Below are 24,832 nucleotides of genomic sequence, written 5' to 3' on the forward strand. Positions count from 1 at the left end.
AATAATAAAATATTTAAAAAAAAATTTTTTTTGAATGGTCTAGACTATACACTATAAACTATAATGAGGGTCGTGTGAGTAAAGCACAACTTTAAATTATATTTTAATCCTACCCTGCCAGATAAATACATTGGGATTTCATGCTTTTGGATATTTTTTATTTTAAATTTCAATGGGTAGGGACGCCTGGGTGGCTCAGCAGTTGAGTGCCTTCGGCTCAGGGCAGGATCCCAGGGTTCCGAGATTGGATCCTACTTTGGGCTCCCTACAGGGAGCCTGCTTCTCCCTCTGCCTATGTCTCTGCCTGTCTCTCTCATGAATAAATAAATAAATCTTTAAAAAAAAGTTTCAGTGGCTAAAAAATTATGATACCACTGATAACTTGGTAAACCTAAATTAAGACAGTGAGACAGTCTCATCCAATAGACTGGAAGAAACTGAAAAGGTTTGCTTTCAGGAGTTGAAAACTCTCACACACTGCTGGCAGGAGTGTCAACTACATAACTAGCTTGGAAACAAACTTAACTAGTTTGGGAACAAACTATCAAAATTGAAAATAAACATATACTATGACTCAGCAATTCCACTTCTATTTTTTTTTCTTAAGGTTTTATTTTTAAGTCATCTCTATACCCAGAGTGTGGCTCAAACCCACCACCCCTGTGATCAAGGGTCACATGCTCTTCCAAATGAGCCAGCCGGGCCCCCTGCAATTCCATTTCTGGATTCTAATACTAGAATATCTAGTAATGTGTATGAGATGATCTTTACGCACACAATCGGCATCTATAATAACAATAAATCATGGTATATTCATATAATGCACTAGAGAACAGTGAATGAATGAACGTAAGCTGCGTGTATCAACGTATACTTCAAAAGCCATAATGGTGAATAAAAGGCTTTGGAGAATCCATGTCAATATATACCTTAAGCAAATAAAATCACTTTATACACTTATATTGTAAATGTACATTTCATGATCCATATACAAAAACACAAAATAGAAGGATAGGTACCAAACTTATCATGGTAGTTATCCCATAAAATACAGGGAAGGGGAAGGGACCCAGAGCGGGATGACACAGAAGATCTTCAATTTTATCTGTAGTACATTTTTAAGTTTTGTTTTTAAATAACAGTTATTTATTTATTTATTTATTTATTTATTATTATTATTTATTTTCAGAGGGAGAGAGCACACAAGAGCAGGGGGAGGGCAGAGAGAGAAAGAGCATTTCAAGCAGACCCTGCACTGGGTGCAGAGCCCAAAGGGGAGCTCAATCCCCAGACCCTGAGATCACAACCCGAGCAGAAACCGGAGTCAGATGCTCAACCAACTGAGCCACCCAAGTGCCCCAGAATAACAGTTATTTTTGTGGGTTACATATTTGTTTTGTTATTCTCTGCCCTTTTCTGTGCTTTTAAACTGTTTTTTTTTTTAATTAAAAAAATTAAGTCAAACAGTTTGGTTCTCCCCGTTAATGTCTCAAGAACTGAAACTTGCAAAAGCCTATCTCCATTCATTTGGGTATATCCATTCTGGCAAGAGTACATGAAACAAGTGCTAGTGCTAAATTAGCAAGGCTGTTTACTAAATCCTGACTTAGACCCTCCATAAGGAGGACCATTTCCTTCCAGAAGAAGCGTATTCTTCATGAAGGCTTGAGGAATCTCTCCTCTATAAAAAAGTAATGCTGTCTGATATAGTTTCTAGTTCCAAACTAACAGATAAACTGTATTTATTGTTTTGGGGGGTTTAAAATTCTAAACAGTAGAGTTCTGGATTCTCAAGCTTTATGAGATCCTTCTACCCACCAGACAGAGTTAACACATAATTTTAGGAGACTTAAGCTAACCAGTTGTTTCAGGAATATTCTTCTTGTTTTCTAGAATGTGGCTTATTTATGTTGTACTTCCTCAATCACCTCCGGCAATGCATAGTTTAGTCTAAAGCACAAAAAGAAACATAATTTCTGACCAGACTCACACTGCTGAGTTATGATTGCCAAATGAAATATATCTGGAGTTTTACTTTCAAATTAACTTCATATTTCTTCATCTGGCATTTCTGAAGCTGTAAGATGCCCTGTGAAAAAACTGTCTTTACTTAAGAATTGGTGCTTGGGAGCCTTGCCCCTGACCTAATACCACTTGGATTCTTCTATATACCTCTCAAAGCTCCACCTCAAGGAACCAGAGGTTAATTTACTTAAACCAAAAGCTGGAGTTTTCACTGGCACTTTGTATGACAAGAGCATTAAACAGGACGGCACACTACCTAATTAGATTTGAAAAAGCCCACCAAATGACATCACACAGCAACCACCAATGCAGCCACCACTTACTGGTCACGAACAACACATGGCAATTTTAGGTAGACTTAGACCAGCTTCCTAGAAGGAAAGCTTTATACCCATGCTCTCTGCTCATAAGGCCCAGGTTAATAACAGATCTCAACATCACAATCCTATTGCATCATGCCAGTAACCAGTTTCCATCATCCAGCCGTATGTTTTTACAGGAACCCTACAGACATCACCAGAGAATTCAGAAGCTGTCACCCAACCCCAGCTGTATTCTATCAGGGGTCTTCATGTTGCTTTGCTTTCTATTTTCTGCAACCACATTATGATAGAACTGGCAGCCACAGAATTTACCATCTGCTATGGATACTGAAAGGGGTGTGTGTTGGGGGGAGGGGGGGGCCTATGCATAACGGCAAATGCAGCTGACTTATTCCCAACCAGAGCTGAACAAAATATGAAGGACGTACCCGTTTACTAAGCAGAAATCCAAACATCCGCTTATTTCATCATTTTAGGTCAACTCAAAAAAATATCTTGCAACCTTTGTCTCATTCTACCCACAGAGGGAAACCAGCAAGGATTCTGGGCCTCTACAGGAGAATGTTAGATCTCTGTGTCCAGCAGAAGCCCCGCACCCATCCTGCCCCTTCCTCTACCCTGCCCACGCAGCTGCGGCATTTGTAGAAACTGCTTCTTTTTGTGTGAGAATTGCTCATGAAGACTTTGCAATGGCAACAGATGTGAGGGCCCACATCACTTAATCATGATGCCCAGCAACTCTCTGGATAGCCTGCGGCTGGGGTAGAACCCAGCAACAGGAGCCCTGGCTGCTTTCAAGAAGCTGGATGACATGAGGTCTCTTCTAGAGTCTATTTTGGCTCTTTATGAAGTGGCGAATGGACCAGAGGTTGCCCTTGCTGGTTCTGAATATTGAAAGCCCTGTTCTTAAAAGGAGAGGCCCTGGCTACGTTCCGTATCTGTTCCTGGAGTCTCACCCAGCCGGATACCTGCATTTCAAAGCATTGGCAGAGTGATCTGCAGAGGTGAGTGTCTCCAGTGTGAACTGGCAACGAACGCCCCCCTCCCCCAGCAACATGGGCAGCTCCCTACCTCCTCCTTCACACAAACTACAGTTTATACAAAAATGTCTTGCTTCACAGGCTCAGCAGAAATACAGAGAAATTGTAGATACGAAGACTTCCTTACATGTTGCTGTGTGTATATTTCATGCAAGAGAAACCCCAATATTCTCAACTGGGTCTAGCCTCCACGAACGTGAACATCCATTTCGATCTCCGTGGTGCACAAACCCAGTGGAGGGTTGCCAGCCCACAAAAAGGCCAGTTTGAGGTCCAAGAAGTGCGCACATGTGCCGTGGACACACAACATCAACCAAGTTAGGCAATGTGCACACGGCACGTACCTTAGTTGGGTGGACCTACCGTAACTACGGAATGCCTCGGTGTCCTTCCTCGGAGCCCTGATCAACCTGTTTACGCAGCACCCACACGTGCCAAGCGCTGCGTTAAGCCCTGGGGCACTCCGGGGGGAACCTAACGGACAGCATGATCTCACCAGGCTGGACCATCCACCAGAAGGGAGAGCCACAATGAAGAAGCGATGGATAAGGACACTTGCTCTCACGGGACAAATGCTGTACTCCAGGGACACCGCAGAGGCTCTGACACCAGATCCGAAAAGGTCTCTGCAGCCTTCTGCCATTCCTACTTATTATTCTTGAAGTTTCCTCCCTTTATGACCAGTTATGACATTTAACAATTTAAACGTGCATAGCGTCAGGAACAGCACACAGCTACCTATTTTAGGATCTCTGGTGATGCCTTTCGAAGACCATCAAAGTCATTTTTAATAATACTGGACAACCCTATTGTCCCACCTATGGAAGTTTGGCTAGAACTTACTGTGCTTGTCCTTAAAAAACACAATAAAAGAAATCATTCCCACTTAGATGGAATGCCTTTCACTCTCTGTCTCTTTTGGTGGTGTTCTTTCTCTCAATGCAAGGTTCTTTCCCTCCAATTTTCAGTAGCTGCCCCCTGAAGCTGTCTTACAGCATTCTCCAAATTCTAGGTATTGTGTGTTAGATGGAAACACATGTCATCAGAACAGAGATCCTTGCTCTTTGTTTCTGGATAGATTGCTGTTAATAAGAGACTCATTTTCACTTTCAAACTGCTAAGTAATTACTTTTTCTCTGGCACAACCACTTGCCACTCTGTTCTAAAGAAACTGCATGTATGTGGATGTATTATGCATGAACAGTTAGCATAATGGATGCATATCTTGCTCTTTAAAGTGGCTTCTTTACTGATTTTTTTTTTAAATAAAATACTTGGGGACCTTCACCTCTGAAATTGACACAAGAGAAAGAAATTCTAACAATAGACAACTGAGCCAAGATGCAAACAGTATCATATAGCTTGCTTCTTGAAACATAAGTCTTGGAAAGTGTCTGCCTCATTCCCTTTCATTCATTGTTCCTGGCAAGCTGACAGAGCCGCCTGATGCACTGTTACAGTAGCTCATCCAAACGACTTCTAATCAGCCACTTAAACATTTATTCATTTCAAAACTCAATCTCAAGACATAATATTAAATATAAATACTTGCTGTTTAAAGGCAGATATGCTTCTATTGTACACATTTTCTTCTTTTTGTTCACACTCCACACACCCCACCACCACCCTGAGAAATGTGAAAGCTATTCCATTAAAAGCTCAGCGAGGTTTTGCCCCCATATAGGAAAAAGCCCCAATTATGACAAAGATCCTGAATGAGTCATAAGGAGAATGCCCTTCAATTGTGGAAGCATGACTAACATCTGAATATGGAGACTGCTTCATGAGCACAATCACATTTATTTAGTTGATTCCAAAATATAGAGTCTTCTATTTTTCATACCTCAAAAAATAGATCTGGAAGGCTTGTTGACTTCAATGTGATAGGCTTTCTTACTTTTTAACATACTGCTGATAATGTCATTGAGAAACTAGGCAAAAAATAATAGAAAGTAGCACCCTTTCCATAATCTCCACTTACTCTGACATTTAAAAAAAAAAAACTGAACTTTTTACATTATCATCCAACCCTGTATGACTTCTTATACCCTATAAGATACTTAGATAATAATTTTGGTCAATAAAATGTGATAAGTACATAAGAAATACACAGATGTTTCATTACAAAGAAATAAACAATTCTGCTTGAAAAAAGTTGGAGAAGACTTTAAAAAAAAAAATAAGGGACATTTAAGCCAAGCATTAAGAGCTTATCTGTCACATGGTCTAGGGTAGGATCCTTATCTTTTTGTCCTTTTCCCACCCTACCCCCCCACACTTCAGGCATTCACTTATAACAGCACAAATTTATCATTTGTCCACTTCCCTGTGTCCCTCATTAGAGTGGCTTTACTCAAGAGTGGGACTTTCATATATTTTTCTTTATACTCCAGTACTCAGGAGACATCCAACAAAAAGTCTTCTCTTCCAAAAAGCTTTCCTTATAAACTCAAATAGATTAGGATTCCATCCTCAAAGACAAGAAAAACCACAAAATGATCAACATCACATTTTTCTTAAATAAGGATAACTGCAAAGGCAAAGATCACGGACACACTGGCCCACTCTTCTAAGCCTACTCTTCCTCTCCGCACACCTATGTCAAAATCTACATGCACATATACTCATACACGATTCTTCTGATGTAAGACTGATTTGATATCTAACTTTCAGTTTTCAAGGACAAACCTACAGGTGGTCAAGACAAGTGATCCAGGAAAGTACTGGGTCCGATAATTTGCTATGAAAAATCCATGAGCTAACGACACAGAACTAAGAATAAAGCCAAGACCTTGGTGGGAAGAGTCAATCCGCTCCCGTGAGTTTACTGCTTCAAAAAGAGCATCTGCAGTCAGAAGCCCCACGTATGAACCTAGACACTGTTAAGGTTCTGCTCTCTGTGCACTGGAGCTGACGCAGGGCTGCTTGGAGCATCAGATGAGGAACATAAGGGAGTGTGTAAGATCCATAGTAGCTTCTTAATAAACACAGCCCCTGAAGCATAATCTCATATCTTATCAGTAGTCTCCACAGAGGAGATTCCAAACAGAGCAGAAAAAGTTCTTACCCAAAGGAATCAAACCCATTATCTCTTCTCGTTGATAAGGTTCATTCTCTAGCAACAAAGGCAGACTTAATGTGGACACGTGGAAGGGAGAAATAATTTGCAGAGGACTTACTTTGGTACCTTCCACCTGTGAAAAACTTCCCCCCAGATCAAATTGACTATGGAAAAAGGAGTCTCATTTTAGATTCCTGTCCTTGACTAGTTTTAAACTCTGATTTGGGGCTACAAGGGAAGCATGACCATGTGTATTTACGGATATGGACTGGATAAAGCTCACTCAGCCAGGCACATGAAAGTGCTTTGCCAGAGAAAATGGTGTTCTCCATTTACCAGCTCCAGAACTAAAGCTGCTTTTTACTCATTCTATACTGTATAAAAGGCTTTTATTATATGCTTCCATCCTTTGTAATACGGCCCCCCCTTTTTGGGAAAAAAGTCTGCAATAATAAGCCTGTTAGTCTTTTAATAGAAGATAAACAGAATGCAGTGAACTTAAAATCACTCTGTTTTAGCCAACTGCAGCATTCCATACTGCATCCTTTTCTTCCATTTCTGTTAATAGTTATTTTTAAAGAATTAGCACAGGAGGTCAGTAATGTGTACAGATGTTACAAAAGTATTAGGCCATACCCCACATAGAAAAATATGCAAATAGTTAATAGGCAAAAGTAATTCATAGTCCTCCTTTTACCAAATGCATTTTACCTATAATTCCACTTGTGTAATAACAGATGGTTCACTTAAAACCTCACTGCAGAAAGTGGCTCTCTGTTAAATAACCAACACCACCACCAACAATGGATGTTTATAGAAGATCAGTATTTTTAGGGCAATCCTAGGTCTATAGGTAAGCAAGGACTAGAGGAGGAAAAGAAAAAAAAAATTTTTCTCTTCTGCCTCTCATGTTATTCATTTTATTCTATATCTTTCCTTCTCTATCACATAAAGTCACTTGTTTGCTTTCTTCTCTCGTATCTTCTAGGTTAAGTCAAAGAGTTCTCCTGAGTTAACCCTTCCATCATATCTTACTCTTCCCCTCCTAGGCCGGGAACACCAAAGAAGAAAGCTCAACTGATGAACTTCTTGGCTCTTTCTCCTACAGCTGGAAGATGGTTGCCTCTCTGGGCAAACAGGCTCAAGCTACATGGCCTCAGCATCCCCCTACTCTGGTTCCACTCCGAAATTGAGGGGCATGAGGGAACCAGGATCTAAGCACAAACTCCCCACCTGTTGGTATCCTCAAAACATCTATGATTTTTGGTGGTTATTAGAAGTAAGAATCTTGTCAAACTATTTTTCTGGGACTTTCTTGCCACATTAGAGATGCACGCACCAATCACTTTCTATCTAGGGAGATTTTCATCACCCCTACCTACTTACCATTCCCTAAATCACCTGATGGAAAAAGGAGAAGAAACTTAAGATTTCACAGAACATTTGCAAATGAGCAAAGGAGCCTTAAAACTGGGTGAAAAATAATGATCTCAAAATCCATTTTTATGTGAACTAGAGTTCATTAATATCACCAACCATTTTACAGTCAATATATATAACCAATTAATGAGTGAAAAACTTAAATATGATTCTTAAGAACCCAATAAATATGCCAAAGGCTTTACAAATATGCAGCTCACTGCCTATTTTCATTACAGACCTTACTTTCAAATTTTAAAGACAAGGTCTCTTAACTTAGAGCTATGATGACCATTTGCTTCAGTAACTACGAAGGATCTATTTTATTAATTTTCCACTATGGACACAATGTTTTGAAATATTTGGTCTATCAAACAAAGTAATTTCTAAACACATATTTTGTTTCTATCTAAAAATAATAATGTACAGTTCTGCTCTCTCTCCTTCTTTCTAGTTCAATTTAGCACTCTTCTTTTTTTTTAACTTAGACCCCCTTGCTGTCCCCTCCCTGAATTTACAGAGGGAGGGGGAAGATACATAAACAAATATTCACAAATCTTAATAGACATGTGCAGAGCCAAAAAGGTTAGTCGTTTATAGGTAAGTAAAGGTAAGTAAAATTCAATGATTTCAGTTTAACTGAAAATATTCGCCGGGCATTACTATCTTCATAGCAGGTGATTTTCAACTTCCAGTATATTATTCATATACTCAGCAGACGTGGGCATGAAAAAGGTTTATGAAAGAAGACAGGCTAAAAACTGGCGACTAATGCCAAAGAGTTCTCTCCAGAATCTACTATGTCTAAGCTCCAAAGATACATGTCTTCCTTCCAATTCCATCACTGGAATCCCAAATCGGGTTGTTAGGAAAAAGTACAATTCTCAGGGGCTTGAGTTGCTTGGCCTGGTGCCTTGCTGCACATTTAGCTGTGCGGTTAATCTCCCAGAGCAGCGCCCACTGTGGCATGCCTGCTATTCTTTACCATCTGGAGCCTGGAGTTGATATTAGCTTGAACCACACATGCAGGAGAAAAGAAAAAAGAAAAAACTCTCATTCGCATTTAACTGAAATTGGTGGCAGAACAATGCACCATGCCGTCTAGGCTTTCACACGTGGAAGAAAGGAAAGAAAGGCTAAAGTACAAACCTTCTCTTTTGTTTTCTGGTTCTCTGCTCTGAGGTCTTCATATTCGCCTATGGCTAAAAGAAAAAAAGGAAAGCAACATTATAACACTATCAAAAGTTTGAAGTTTTTAGGAAAACCCAGGATCCAACTAACCTCTATTGTCTATTTACTAGGTTGGTGGTAGGGTAGAGAAGTGGCCATAGAAGAAGGGCTTCTGCTTTTAAGAGTAAGAAAGAAAAAGAGACCACAGCAGGTGTGAGCCCACTAAGCCAAATTTCGGATCTCCCTAGGTCACAGAAAGACCTCAGAGCCATAAGTGACCTATGACAAATCACTTCTCGGCGCTCAGCACTTGGTCCTGTGAAAGGGGACAGGTGGCTGCTCCCTGAAGTTCCTTCTAGCACTGTTAGTCTGTGGTGCTGTAATCAGAGGTTCATTTTTAAAATCAGCCTCCAGAAAATAATGTAGGCTTACACATTCAGTTCAGTGTCACACATTTGCTTTGTCCACAGAGTGAAAGGGTTACGCCATGAGCATTCAGCTAAGAACAACTATTTTTAGGCCCTGCAAGATCATCGATCACCAAGCTATGACCAGATACCAGCCAGATTCATTTCACTAAGTTGGAAAAATATGTGAACTGTTGGGAAATATTTCCTATTATGTGGAAGGAAAAAAAAAACTCAGCAGCTTATTATTTAAAAACCCTCTACCGCCAGAAAAATAAAGTAGCCTGAACACCCACATTCATCTATTATCCAAAGACCATTCTTGGATATCCTCACGGTTGAGAATATGATGTTATTAGCATATGATGGTTAGAAAAGGCATGATCCAGGTTTAAGGATGGATCAGAATGTGTAAGGTGGGCGTACTCCCAGACCAGCATTTTGACTGGCACCACAGAGCCAGGGCATTGTCAGATTGGATCTTTACATCTGGACTTTTAAAAAATATAATTGGGATTTATCTACAAAAAGCTCAGTTTTTCTTAAAAAAAAAAAAAAAAAAAGACGAAGAGGGCTTCCTATTTCCATGAATACCCAAAAAATAGAAAAAAAGAATCTGAAACCAGTGACTTCAGGAACATTCCAAGTAATCTGGTTATTAATTCTAGAGGTGTAGGATTCTAACCATGGAGCAGAGAAAACCCCCTAAAGAAACAATTCACACGGTGAAGTATATCCTTTGTATCCTCCAACAGTGAACCAAAGGATTTAGAATACCTATGGTGATTGTGGGGCCACCACCTTAAAATCCAACCAAATGAACAAATATTTATGAGATTACACCCACTCCATGACCATCTACATAAGAGTTAATGGACAATTTTATTGAAGCCACACCCAGAAAGAATCCTTGAAAATTAGCCCATAAAATAGCCAAATGTGTACATGTAAAGATATGGCCCTTTTAAAAATAATTACATTTTCAACAGAAAATATTTGGGAAAAAAAAGAAAGAAAACATTTGAGTAACCACAGAATGAAGTCCTGTACACACCAGTTCATCAGCCTCTACCACACAAAGCCCAACCAATGGGTATAAACTAAACTGTCCTAGTTTATGAAAAATCAATAAAATGACCCCTTCTTTTTTTTTTAACAGAGAGAAATAAAACTAAGAGATTCTAAAATATACACTCATGCACCAGGTAGTCTATGGTTATGGCCCCAAATCTTATTACCATATCTGATATTCTTTCAAAAAATAAATATATATATTTTATTGAGATACTTTACTTGACATTTAACAGTTTAGCACCACCTTCGGCCCAGGGTGGGATTCTGGGGACCTGGGATGGAGTCCCACATCGGGCTCCCTGCGTGGAGTCTGTTTCTCCCTCTGCCTGTGTCTCTGCCTCTCTATGTCTCTCATGCATGAATAAATAAAATCTTTTTTAAAAAAAAGTAGGTATCTATAGATAAAGCTGAAATCAAGATTGATTTACTACTCTATTTTTGATGACCTACTTTATAGACGTACAAACAAACAATAAAGACTTATAAAACCATGATCTCATATTGACATTAAGAAAATGTTTTTCTATTTAAAACATTAGTTAACAGCTTTGAAGCTTATTAAAAATACCGATACGATTCTTCCATTATATTGCCAATAGAATCCAGATGAAAGTAGACTCCCAACTACAGGGTCTTCACGAAAAGCATTCATTAAGAACCCTTCACCTATCATGCCTTAATGGAAACCACAGACAAAGTGCTTTCTTGTGACTATGTGTAACTTAAAAAAAATAATAATAATCAAGCCAGGTAAAGGGAATAAAGAGGAAGAGTATGGGAAATGTATGAAGAATTCCCAGTGGGAAGGGAGCACCTGGGGAGTGGAGCATAAAGGGAAGAAAAATATTAATTTATATTTTTATTTCACTGAAGTCAGAAAACCAAGCTCACTGCCATAAACAAGATTTACACACACACCATAGTGAATACACATGTAACTCCATCCTCACCGAAACTGGCAAAATCTGAGGTGACCTATAGTATTCTGCTACGTTTCTGGCAATGCTAAAGGGTAACAGAGAAAGCCACCTCTTTGTTTCAGAACTGTCACAGCTTGGAAATTTTTAAGTGAGTCGCACAACTCAAGTGATTTGATGATACAGATCCTCCAAATCTTGAAGTAACCAATGCAAAAGTAAAGGTGAATTGGACCAACGCTCTGCTGTGAATGGTAGGCACAGCTTGGGAAGACGTCATCTCCTGGGTGGGCTTACAGGTACAGTTTATTTCAATGTGCTGTAAGGTCACATAGCACAGTAATTAAAAGGTACAGCCAAGAGACTTTGGTCTAGTTGGTAATCTTTCTAAATCTCAGATTCCCCATCTGGAAAATAAGAATGAAAATTATACATCTTTCTCATAGTGTTGTGATTAAGAATGAGTTAACATGTAAGATGTAAGTTGTAAGAGTGCTTAGGTATATTATGTGTTCAATACATGTTAGTCATACTTACTGTTACTGATACAGCAAAGTACATCAGATCCCTGTGTATGATAAGAGATCAATTAGGCTGTTTCCTAATGCCCTCCAACTCAGGACTGACTTTTGTCACACATGTCCCAAAAGATGGCAGAGCAGAAAAATCTCTGAAACCCTACTACTACTACCCTCTGCCAAAAAGAAGAAGGAGGAGGAGGAGGAGGAGGAGAAGAAAGGAGGCTAACAATCAATTGTAGTGTGTTGTAGTTAAAAAAAAAAAAAAAAAAAAAAAAAAAAGATGGCAAAGAAGTAGAAGCATGTCTGGGAGCTGTACTTTTCAATCCTGACTGCACATTAGAATTACCTGGGGAGCTTTTAAATCATACAGCTGTCTAGCCCCCTCTCTACCCACCCCACCCCAAGATTCTAATTTAACTACTCTAGGGTGAACCTTGGGCACCATATTTGTTTGAGAAGTGAACACCCCAGGTGATTCTAATGTGCAGCCAGGAAGGGGAATCTCTACCTAAGAGGACAGAATGGAAGAAAAAGGGAGATGGGCAGAAAACAAGGAGAATATTAGGCAGAGCACGTGTTTCAAGAATCATGCTGGTTTTCTATTTTCTAACTCCCTAATGCCAAGAAAGGGAGCTTTCTTTCCAGGCTGCAAATCATGACATAGCCAGCCCAGAGATCAGATAAGTAGACTTAGTCCTTTTAGAACCATGACACTTAAAGTTCATAAACACAGGCAATAACATCTCTGGCTGGGGTGAGTAACAATCATGGTTTTCCCAGGACTTTCCCAGTTTTAGACTGAAAAGCCCATTGTCCCTGGAAGACCTCTTTGTCCCAGGCAGGTTAACCACCCTATCTCAAGTACAAGCACCAGATCAGTACTTCCCAACCAATACCTTCTAGTCCTGCACTGGCAAATAACAGAGCCACTAGCTACAAGTGGCTACTTCCATGTAAATTAATTAAAATTAATTAAAACTTAAAATTCTCTTCTTTGGGAGCACTAGCCATATTTCAAGTGCTCAGTGGCTACATGTGGCTAGTGGCTACCACAGCAGACACAGAACATTTCCGTCTCAGCAGGAAGTGCTGCTAGACAGTACTATTCTGGACATCTCTATGCAGAGAGCCTATAAGCACCTCAAACTCAACATGTTAGAAAGTGAACTCATCAAACTCTCTTTAACTCAAACCTCCTCCTTCCTCTATATATGATGTCTTTCTGGAGTCATCGCCTACCTGGTCATCAAGCTAGTACCTCAAGATCTACCTTGATTCCCCTTTTTCTCCCACCTTCCAATGAATTATCAAATTATCAAACTATAATTATCAAAATTATCCATCTCTTAAAACATCTCCCCAATATGACCTTCCTCTACAGTGTATCTGCCTTAATTCTAATCCTCAATGATGGTAAAATCCTCTCATGTAGCTCCTAGCCTCCCTCTATCCCAAGTTTGTTCTTCCCAAAGTAGATGGTTAGCATAGTAACAAAGCAATCTGGTTACATCATCCTTGGGTTTAAAAGCCCACAAAGATGTGAACTTTACAACCTGGGCCCCACTCCTGCCATTCAGCCTTAGGGACCACCACTCAATCCATCACACCTCTAAGATCTTTCACACCAGGTGCCTTATAAACATTTTTCCCTTCGCCTGCTAGGTCTCCCCCCAACCCATTTTCCATAGCTTTTCCTTGACAATGCAATTCAACTGTCCTTTCCTGTAGGAAACCTTCCCCACATATCTAGGGCAAAAATCAACATTTATATTTCTAATATACTACCAGAGTACACTGTTACTTTCCTGTAAGAAACCCTCCCCACATATCTAGGGCAAAAATCAACATTTATATTTCTAATATATTACCAGAGTACAGTGTTCATATAGTTCCACTAGAGCAACTACGTATAAGATTATAAATTATCTGAGCATTAGTCTGTTTCTTGTCTTCTCTCCCATTCCATTCATTGCTATAAATCTCACACCCAGCTGAATATGAAGCAGAGTTGGTACCTATGTTGACCGAACAGCTGGTTCATATAAATCTGTGATGTAAAGCAATTAAGCCAAATATTAACATCCCCATTTTAAAAATAAAGATACGTAGAAAAGTCAAATCCAGGCAGCCCAGGTGGCTCAGCAGTTTAGTGCCACCTTCAGCCCAGGGCGTGATCCTGGAGACCCGGGAACAAGTCCCAACGTCGGGCTCCCTGCATGGAGCCTGTTTCTGTGTATGTGTGTGTGTGTGTGTGTCTCATGAATAAACAAAATCTTAAAAAAAAAAAAAAAGAAAAGTAAAGAAAAGTCAAATCCCACATTAAGAAATACTGGAGGCAGGACCAGTCTACTGATTTCCAAAGCCATTCACGTAAAAAAAAAAAAAAAAAAAAAAAAACCCACTACTGAGCATTACTATGTGCAATGTGCTAACACACTCGACGTGAAATAATCCTCTAGGGTAAGGACTATGCCTTTATGCATACAGATACCAACATCCAACACAATGCCTGAGATATAGCAGACTGTATAAATGCGTGTTAAATTAAGAAGAAAGAATGGATCTAGGTCTTCATATGAACACCTCGTGAAAGAGCACATCCTTTCCTCCTCATATTAAAAGGGTCTCTCACGTCACGTGTTACAAGATACTCAATAAAAGTGAAGCTTTAAAGAGCCATCAAATATAACCAGAAAAACACTGCCTCATAAGATCTTCTAATGTAGATTCTCATCCATTAAGTCTGCATCTTTGAGACTCATGTAGCCTTGAAACACCTCTTACTAATGGGGAACGAGGACATGAGTCATAAGAGATAATGTTCAATTAGGACATTATTCCCTTCTGCACATATGCCAATGGGTCCTCTCTCAGAGCCAGAGTAGAAAGAGAAGTCATTTATACCTCCCTTGTTAATTAAAGCATCAGAAAAGCCTGAAAAAAACACTGCTGGAAAACCTGATCAAAAAACAAAGATGACAGATTTCACATTTGAAAAGAAATTATGGCAAACCTGAAATTTACGCATTACTTGGTAGGACACACAGTTCGGTGCTAATGAATTAATGATGCTTACGAAGTACTCCCAACGAACTACAGTAATGACTTCAAATTAACCAACAGAAAGGAAGGAAACTGAGTATACACGTAAGTCTGGTTTCCAGTCTGGCATGAAGCTTTTCTGTCAACACTCCTGTCCTCACAACAGAAAAGCTGAACAAACTGAAAATCAATGACTCTTCTTGGATCTACCCTGAGAACTGAGGTCACAGGGCAAACTGCTATTCCAAAAATTGGGAGCGACAAGCAAGAGACAAACCATCAGAACTTCCTGGAGCAGCAGCCAAGGTGCAGAACTTGCTCAACAACCAGTACCAAGATAGGAAAACTTCAACTGTTATTGGCGAATTGCTGAAGGCTCAGTCCTAACACATTTGAGAGTTAAAAATGCCAGTGGGTAGGCCAGTCTTAGGAACATCCGAACCAGGACGCCTGGGTGGCTCAGTGGTTGAGCATCTGCCTTGGGCTCAGGTTATAATTCCAGTGTCCTGGGATCAAGATCAAGTCCCACATCGGGCTCCCCATGGGGAGAGTGCTTCTCCCTCTGCCTATGTCTCTACCTCTCTCTCTCTCTCTGTGTCTCTCATGAATAAATAAATGAAATCTTAAAAAAAAAAAAAGAAGCATCCCTATCTTTTGCGAGTTTTATCTCCAGGAGTGCCACCACAGCCCTGTAGTGAATATCAGAGGCCTGCCCTTGGGAGAAATTTCACTAGAGTCTAACAGACTTGGGGGAAGGTGAGAGCTCACTCCAGGCCCCTCTCTAGCCTTCCCTTCTCACCTAAAGAAGAAAGATCAACACTGAGAAGCATGTGAAAGTCATAGCCCAGGGGCACAGGCTCACCAGGAGGCTGAGACCCTATCACACAGGACCACAGGAGGCCTCCCCTCCCCTATACCTACCCTTATGAATGTTTACAGCAGCGTTATTCACAATTGCCAAAAATTGGAAGCAACCATCATGTTCATCAACAGGTGAATGGATAAACAAAATGTGGTACATCCATACAATTGAGTATTATTCAGTGATAAAAAGAAATAAATGCACTATCAAGCCACAAAAAGACAAGGGGGAACCATGTATGCACATTGCTAAGTGAAAGAAGTCAACATAAAAAGGCTATATACAGAACGATTCCAACTCTATGACATTCTGAAAAGAGCAAAATGACAGAACCAATAAAAAGATCAGTGATGCTGCCAGGAGTTCAGAGGTAAAGAGGGAGCGATGAACAAGTAGAGCAGAGGGAATTTTTGAAGCAGTGAAATTATCCTATATGATAATATAATAATGGGTACATGTCATGCATCTGTCAAACCCCAAAATATGTGTAACACAAAGAATAAACCCCAATTTAAACTATGGACTTAAGTTAATAATAATGTACCAAAAATGGCTCATCAATTCTCAGAAATGCACCACACTAACACAGAATGGTAGTAATAGAGAAAATGGGGAGTGGGGGAAGGTGAGGGGTTATGTGGAGATTCCTGCTCAGTTTTTCTGTAAACCTACCCCCCAAAAGTCTTAGTTAAAACAAACATATAGGGGCTCCTGGGTGGCTCAGTAGTTGAGTATCTGCCTTCGCCTCAGGTCACGATCCCAGGGTCCTGGGATCAAGCCTCAAGTCAGGCTCCCTGTATCTGTCTCTGTCTCTCTCTCTCTCTCTCATGAATACATAAAATTGTTTCTTAAGTAAATAAGTAAAACATCTATATATGTATGTATATGAAAAACAATCATACTCAGATTTGTGCCACAGATTATTTGAGATAGGATCAAGTAACTAAAAGGATCCTAATACATTACTGTTCATTGTACCATACAAAAAATTTCAGAGCTCATGTCTTAATATTTAAAATACTTACCAACATGGTAAACAGACAACAACAAAAGCCATGTTCCTTCTACATTTTAAAGCAAAGCCTGGTTGTGTAAGAGAATAAAATCTAATATCCCTACGTTTTGGATCCAGTTTTGAGAATTTTTCCCACAGCTGCACTTACAAATCAATGTATACAAGGATATAAGTTTAAAAAAAAAAGGATATAAGCAACATTTTTATTTTAATAAACTTAAATCTTATAAACTTTAGGTTTACAGCAAAATTGCAAAGACAATTCCCATAAGCCCTACCCAGTTTTTCCTATCATTAACATCTTACGTTAGTATGGTACATTTATTAAAATCAATGGACCAATGTTAACACTTTATTATGAACTAAGGTCCATACTTTATTCATATTTCCTTAGGTTTTACCTAACGTTCCAGTTTTCTTCTAGGATTCTATTCAGTACCCCATTATATTTAGTGGTCAGGTCTTCTTACACACCTCCTGGCTGTGACAGTTTCACACTATATAGACATACACGTATCTATAAATATTTCTATATGTAATCATATGTAAGCAAAACATGAATTCATACCGATGTCTCCAACCATTATCTATTGCCCAAAGCATTATTTCTAATAGCAAAGACATAGAAACACAGAGGTGTCCGTCCAGAGGACATTAACTACATTGTCAGAAATCTGTAGAGTGGAACATCATTCATTCAAAATTTTTAAAAGATTTTATTTATCTATTGGGGGGGGCGGTGAGCATGAGCAGTGGGGAGGGGCAGAGGGAGAGGGACAAGCAGACTCCCTGCTGAGCAGGGAGCCTGATGCGGGGCTCCATCCCAAGACCCTGAGATCATGACTTGAGCTGAAGACAGACACCTAACCAACTGAGCCACCCAGGCACCCCTATCCAGTCAATTTTTAAAGATTTAATTCTATAGGTACTGATGCAAATTCTATAATATATATTCAGTGATAACTACAGAGGTACATACAAGCTCACAATTTCCAAAAGGAACTACAACAAAAAAGTTAGAACTGTGAGCAATGGAAAGGGGGGTAGAGCATTCATTATCAGTGGGGTATACTGCCCTCAAAGAGGAATGTGATCCTGGGGAGTACAATGATTTGCAGCCTCCAAAGGATCACAGTACATAAAAAGATACACAGTACCTCTATGGTATTAATATTTCATGGGAGGCAGGAACAATTAGGTGGAAAAAATGTTTATAAAGACTCCCCAAGAGAGCATAATGAAATAAAGATGAAGAAACAATGAACAAGAGGCCACAGTTCATTGTACTTTTCCCTTTCTATGCTTGTTTTCCTATGAGCATACATTTATTTTTAAATTTAACTTTTAAAAAATCAAAGTAAGATTTATCTACGCAACAAAAGCATTACATGAATAAGGAAATTCTGACTACAAGATGTCATTCGTCAGCCCATGCTGAGGGTCCATCTCATGGAGGGTTGCCCATTTGGTGTCTCTTAGGAGCTCACAACTTCAGGAGGAAATTGCATTTTTAATCAGTATGTTGGTTTGCAACAAACACCAAGTGTCCCACAAAGCCTAACATGCTTTCTATCTGGCCAGTTACAGAAAAAGTCGGCTGACCTCTGGTCTACAGTATATTCACTTAAAAACTTTTTTTGGTGTGTACATATAGTGGAACACTATTCACCAAATAAATGAACTACAACTACACACAACACTGTTGATAAATCTCACACAGAACGTGTGAAACAAGACAGAAGCAAACACTGCATCCTGTAGGATTCAATTTGTCTAACTCTCAGAAACTGGCCAAACTTACCTTTGGTGACACAAATATCTTTGGGGAAAGGCAAGTAGTAATGATTGGAGGGGTTATGAAGGGGTTTCTGGAGATGTTCTGATGTAAGTGTTGTTAGACACATTTTTTTCAATAATTTCTTGAGATGCTCATTTAGAGTTCATGCACGTTTCTCAACTTACGTTATACTTTGTTGTAAAAGCAAAACATTTCAAATACCGATTTTACAAAAATATACCCAGATGAAGAAAATTAAATTTACCAGGCTTTTTTTCATAAATAAGTAGGTAAGAAAGTGCATGTATATCCCAATTACTGAGACGGGCGGCCCCTAAACCACACTTGGAAAAATAACAATGTAAAGCCAAGTTTGCACTTGACACCATGGCAACCATTTAAACCCCAAACTGTTTTCTACTGACTTTGTATATATCCAAGATTGACAATGCTTCCACTTTCCTGACTTGATATGGTCCCAGTGGTAGGCAATCATTTGGCCCCTTTTGTCAAAATAATGCTCAAGCTACTTTTTGGCCTAGCAGTCAAGGGAACACTGGGAGCCTCTTTTAATTACTAACTCAGGTCTAAGAATGAGCCTGGCTAAATTTCCAGCTGAAGCTGAAGCACAAATCTCTATAGTCTTGGGGAAAATGATAACTCTAAAGATAAGAGGAGGTTATCTAGCTTCAAAACCCATGATCTTATCATAGGATAGTGTGTTCAGGGTGGTGGTTGTAATTTTGGTCTTACTTTCTAACATCCTCACTGTTGGGTGATGATCGCTACCTTCAACACTTCCTCACCAACTTCCAAATGACACAGCATTACTATGCTGACCAGTTGAAGGGACTCTGTTGTTTGTGTCTGTTCAGCCTGCATCCTCCACTTTTGGTAGTGGCACACCATTCTTTTTTGGACAACTACTCTAATCCATTGGTCTTTGTGGGGGCTGCCAATCAAGGTGCCCTGCTGTTCCCTGACCAAAGAACTTAAACCCATGACCCAAACTGGGCCAACTGGACACTCTTCCTGGAATTCACATGCCCACCATCATCTCTAGACTAGGAACTCTTCACCAGTAGGGACAAAGTTTTATTCATCTATCTCTGATGCCTAGCACAGTGCCTGGCTATGAATATTCAATGCTTGTGGGATGAATACACTACAAAGAAAATCATGTACCTTAAACAAACGCTGAGCTAAGTCGATCATTTCCCAGCCGCATTCTGGAGGGGGAGCAAATTGTATGATGTTTTGTAAGGGAAATGTCCACTTTAGTAGCTAGGAAATATGCATCGGAAATAGTACCCTAAGTTGCCATTTGTCAGTGCATTAAAGACGTCAATCAGTCCAATAAAATAAAGCTCCAAAAAGGACAAAAAGAGAATTACCTCATTACCTCAACATCTGCTTGAACATAAGCAATCACACACTGGCTAATTTTTTTAAAGGGACATAATATAACTTTCTAGAAAGACATAATATAGGTAATTATACCATTCACGAGAAGGGAACATACAATGTTTTGAAGTAATTCAGAAGTGGGTGTGATTTATAAGACATAGAGCTTAGGGAATGGTAAGTATAAATTAGAGATTGTTCATATTATGACAGACTCCGTCATTACATTTCACAACTTTTGTCAAAAGCAACCTTAGTCACCACACCAATGAAGACTTCACATTAGGGAAGGCTGCTGTCAGTGCTGCCATTCAGAGTAGATAGGAATCCTCTTTCTCAACACCCTCTCGGGAATGGGTTCAAATTTTTGACTTAAAAATCACTGAGGAAAAAATGAAATAAGGAAACCTCCATGGCCAATAAACACGTATAAAGATGTCAAACCCCGCTAAGAACCAGGTAATACAATTTTTCTAAAGGTACTATTTCTGACCATCAGATTGGTAAAAATTACAAAACTTGTCAGACTGCCAAAATTAGTAAAGACTGATGTTGGTCAACATTGACAACTGTAGGGGGAAACAGGCACTGCTGGGGGGAATGTGAACTGGTACCATCATATTGGGGGGGGGGCACTTTGGCGATGCCTGGCACAACTTTATGTCTACTGGCCCTCTGATGCAATGATTCCCTTTCGAAGACTCTATCCTAAAAAAAAAAACAATGTGTGATTATACACATTTGTGTGATTATTTGATTCATGACTCTCTACTAGACAATAAACTTAGGTAGAGCAGACCATCTGGTTCACTACCTCTACCCCCAGTACCTACCACGTGGGGCTCAGATATGGTAGGTATCTGCTAAGTATTTGTTAAAAGAAGAAATGAGTGTGTTGAAGGGGTATCAAAAAAGGAAAGTAAAGTGTTCATCATAATTGGTTCTTCTTGTCTACATTAAACAAGAGCGGTAGAGTCAGTCACAATGTTAACAGGTATTTTTTTAAAAAATGTCTATTTTCAAAAATAAATCAGGCACACTGTCAGCTTACAAAATTAATTATCATACTGGTAACAGCCCAAACACCTAGCGGCCTGTCTTTCCACCTCAAATCCCTAGTTTTCCAGTTAGTTCCATGGGTCAAACAGCTATTAAATGCTCTTGAAATGAGCCAGTTGTTATCACGGTCTATGATCCAATGACAAAGAAATGCCTGGTTTTGAGAATGGGCTGAAAATAATCCCAAAACCTGTGTAACTAGACTCAGCACCCCCCCAAAAAAGTGCACCTTTTAAGAAACACAAATTTCCAAGTCTACCCATTCTATTGCCTTTGACATGCCCATAATCAAGGAAGTATATCCTCTAAAAATACCAATACCATGGATTTGTGTTCCCGTATAATATGAGAAAGAACCAAAAACTTTAGAATCTTCCTTTTTTTCTCAGCTCTCAAATCCAACATAGAAACAGAGGATGTGTTTCAAAATCAAGTATAAACAACTTGTGGATTATAAACCACAAGTGCTTTGATAAACCTACCCTTGGAATGATTATATTCAGAAAAAAAAAAAAACGTGAAATTTTTAACTGTATCACTACTTGAAAACGGACCATCCATCAAAAACTCTGGTATCCACCGGCAGCTATCACCCATGATGAAAGCTCCAACCATCTAGAATATGAAGTAAGAATCTTTATGTTACTGGGGGAAGAGTGCTATTGGAAATAAGATACGGACTGAATCCAGCCCCTCACTAAACCGCTTGAGGAATGCTCGCTAAGGGCATTTTGCAAACCCACTAAATTCACTGATGCTTGGGACTTTATGACCCTAAGGCTTAGTCCAGGACGGTTGTTGAAGGTACTGAGAAGGCAAAACCCATGAACATTTATCCAACACTTTCTAAATACTAGATATTACGAAGAGTCCCGTTCTGTCCATTTCAGGGAGGTAACGATTTCCCCAAGATAACAGGGTTGGTAAACAATCGTGCTGAGATTTGTTTCCAAGAGTGTCAACTCCAGAGAGGTCTACATACCTCGTGCAATCGGTATGTTTGTGGTTTCAAGGAGCAACAGGTCATAGCACTGGACAGGACCTGATAAAATCGTATGGCTTAGCCCATGTCTTTAGTCGGGTAAGGAAGGCATGATAACCACAAGGCCCCTGGAGGGGCAGAGTTTCTTCGAGGTTCACAGAGTCGATAAGTTGAGCCAACAGAAGCAAAAGAGCCAGAAAACAGCAGGATTGGCCACAGAGCAGGACCTCCTCCACGAGGTGGCCGTGTCAGCAAGTAGTGATTCGGCAAAAGTGCATGTTCCTACGCATTTTTATTTCCTAAATCTACGCAGTTCCTCTCTCTCTCCCTTGACCCATATTCTCGGGCCACCGTGGGCCTGGGTAAGGACAGGCATTTTGAAAAGTGAAGAGTGTCGAAGTCACATTCGATCGCCAATGGGGCTTTGTTGAGAAAGAAGCGCAGGAGGAGACGTAGGCGAGGGATCCGGGAGGAGGTGCCCCGCGGTTACCTGGCGGGGGTAGAGACGCGAGGACGCGCGGGCGGCTCCCCGGCAGGCCAGGCCGGATCTGAATTCAGGAAGCCGGGCACAGCCAGGGTGTTGGCTACTGACTAAGAAACTGCTAAAAATGGTAGGTGGTAAAACACAGCACGGCCTGGCATCGTGGCTGGGGAAGGAAAGAGGAACCAGACCGACGCCGAGCGAAAGCCGGGAAGGCTGGTGCGAGGCAGCGCGCAGGCCTCCCCGCGCCCGTGTGCAGGGGTGGGGCCCGGCGGGGGCGGGCGAGAAGGGGCCCGGGCCCCGGCCGCCCCCAGTCCGGGCCCCTTCCCCCACCCCCGCTCAAGCAGCCCGCGCCAGCCGGCCCCACAGCCCCCGCCCCCTGCCTGACCCCGGCCCGGGCCCCGGCCCCGGCTCCGCGAGGCGCGCGGGCGCGGAGGGCGCTGCAGCGCCGGGGCCCCGACACCTCCCAGCGCGCCCGCCGCAGCCCCGGCCCCGCGCCCGGAGCCGTCCCCGCCCGCACCTGGCGGCCGCGCGCCCCTACCTTGCTCCTTCAGGCTGGTGATGAGCTGCAGCTGCTTCTCCTCGTCCGAGCTGTTCATGTCGGCAGGTGGGGCCGGGAATAAAGGCAAGGAGGGAGAGGCGAGGGGTGCAGCGGGGGGGAGGGGGAGGAAAAGCAAGCCGCGGGTGGCGTGCGGCGGCGGCACTACCCGGAAGTCGGGTCTGCTCCCGCTCCTCCTCCTCCTCCTCCTCCTCCTCCTGGCGCCGAGCGCGCGAGTGAGATCATCCCCACGCACCTACTCGGCGGCCGCGGCGGCTGCACCTGCGGGCGCGGAGGGCGGGGCGGGCGGGGTCCGCAGCCCCGGGCGGGAGGTGGGGCGGCTGCCGCGCCGAGCCCTCCCCGCGAGGATGCCCGGGGCGGCGGGGGAGGGGGGGGGCTGGGAGCCGCGAGGGTGCGCCCCACTCGCTGCTGCACCCCTCCTGCGCCCCACCCCTGGACACGCGCGATCGGGGTGGGCGGGAGCAGCCGGCCTTGGGGCTGCGGCGTCCCTGGCGACCGCGCGTGGAGCGCTGCCGTGGGCCGACCCTCGCGGGCCCCCAAGGGAGGGCGGGGCGTGGTGGGCAGTAAACACCAGTTTAACCCAGTTCTCACCCCGTGGGAAATCAGCTGCCCGCAGGGGCCAGCTCGGGGGACGCGGCTTGCGCCTTGGAAAGCTGGCGGGGACCGAACAGGCCAGCCCGGTGCGTTAACGCCTGCAGAGCAAAGGAGGGCGGGGCAGTCGGCGGACGGCGCCCGGGCCCGGCGGCCTCCTGCAGCGGCGCGGCTCGGGAGGTGGTCCGAAGGGGGGCGCATCCTGCGGCACGTGGGCCGCTCTGCGGGGGCAGCACCTTGACCTTGGAGAGGCCGCCGCTGCGGGCTGAACGCCGGACGGAGGCCCCCCAGCCGCCGGGCAGCAGAGCTGGCCGGAATGAAGCCCAGCATCTGTCCCACTTCACTGCGCTCTGCACGGTTTAAACCCGGCTCCGGGTTAGACCCTGACCACGAGAGGTGTGGCAGGCCCGGCACACATCAGAACGGCTCTCCCCAGGCCCCAGTTGCTGGTTAGTCTTTGGTCAAGTCTCCTGACCTCTTCCAACTCCCATCTAAAGAACGGGAATGATACCATACTTACTCTCCAGGAAGATACAAAGCACCAAATATACAATTTGACACACAATAGGTGTTCTTTTTTTCAAGATTCAGATCACAGGTCAGGAAAAAAGGGGTTGTGAATGCTAAATTTAAACTAAAACGGGCATAGTTCTTTTACACTGATCAGTAAGCATCCAAAATAAATCCAAACTGAATTAGACCCACTGCATAGCTTGGTTTTTCTCACTAACAAGCCCCTACTGTGGTTACTACACCAGCACGGTGCTTCTGCTCAATACTCACTTGCAAATGTCCAACTCCATTTACTGAAGGGGGTCTCTCTGACAGTGGGGGAGGGGACTGGAATAAAGGTAGTTGCTGCAACCAGTATCTGCCTGGTGCGCCTACTAAATTCTAACTAAAACTTTGAAAAAAAAAATCATAGCTCTGCTTTCTCAAAAAAAAAAAAAAAAAAAAAGGTGACATAATATTTTTAGGATGGGTGATTTAGTGGCAGAATGACCCAAAAAAGGCAGCACAGTATTTTTAAATTAGAGTGAATTGGAATTTTGAAAATTCAAAAATAATTTTGGTATGGTGTCTTATTATCCAATCCTTTCCCT

General features: G+C 41.9%; 1 protein-coding gene across 3 annotated transcripts in view; it reads right to left on the reverse strand.

Annotated features, from left to right (window-relative positions):
* SHTN1 (shootin 1) overlaps positions 1–23,394 on the reverse strand; it is a 95,061-nt gene extending 71,667 nt beyond the window's left edge. The window contains exons 1-2 of one of the 3 annotated variants that reach the window (XM_038578912.1): positions 23,121–23,394; positions 9,018–9,070 (exon numbers count right to left, since the gene is read on the reverse strand). In XM_038578912.1, coding sequence (XP_038434840.1) covers positions 9,018–9,070; positions 23,121–23,178 — 111 coding nt within the window. In that variant the 5' untranslated portion in view covers positions 23,179–23,394. Of the gene's footprint in view, positions 1–9,017; positions 9,071–22,098; positions 22,119–23,120 lie in introns of those variants that run through there. The other 2 variants (XM_038578913.1, XM_038578914.1) reach the window with 2 other exon arrangements.
* Positions 23,395–24,832: the final 1,438 nt, after the last annotated feature.

Source organism: Canis lupus, chromosome 28, assembly GCF_011100685.1.
Source record: "Canis lupus familiaris isolate Mischka breed German Shepherd chromosome 28, alternate assembly UU_Cfam_GSD_1.0, whole genome shotgun sequence".
Lineage (NCBI taxonomy): Eukaryota > Metazoa > Chordata > Mammalia > Carnivora > Canidae > Canis > Canis lupus.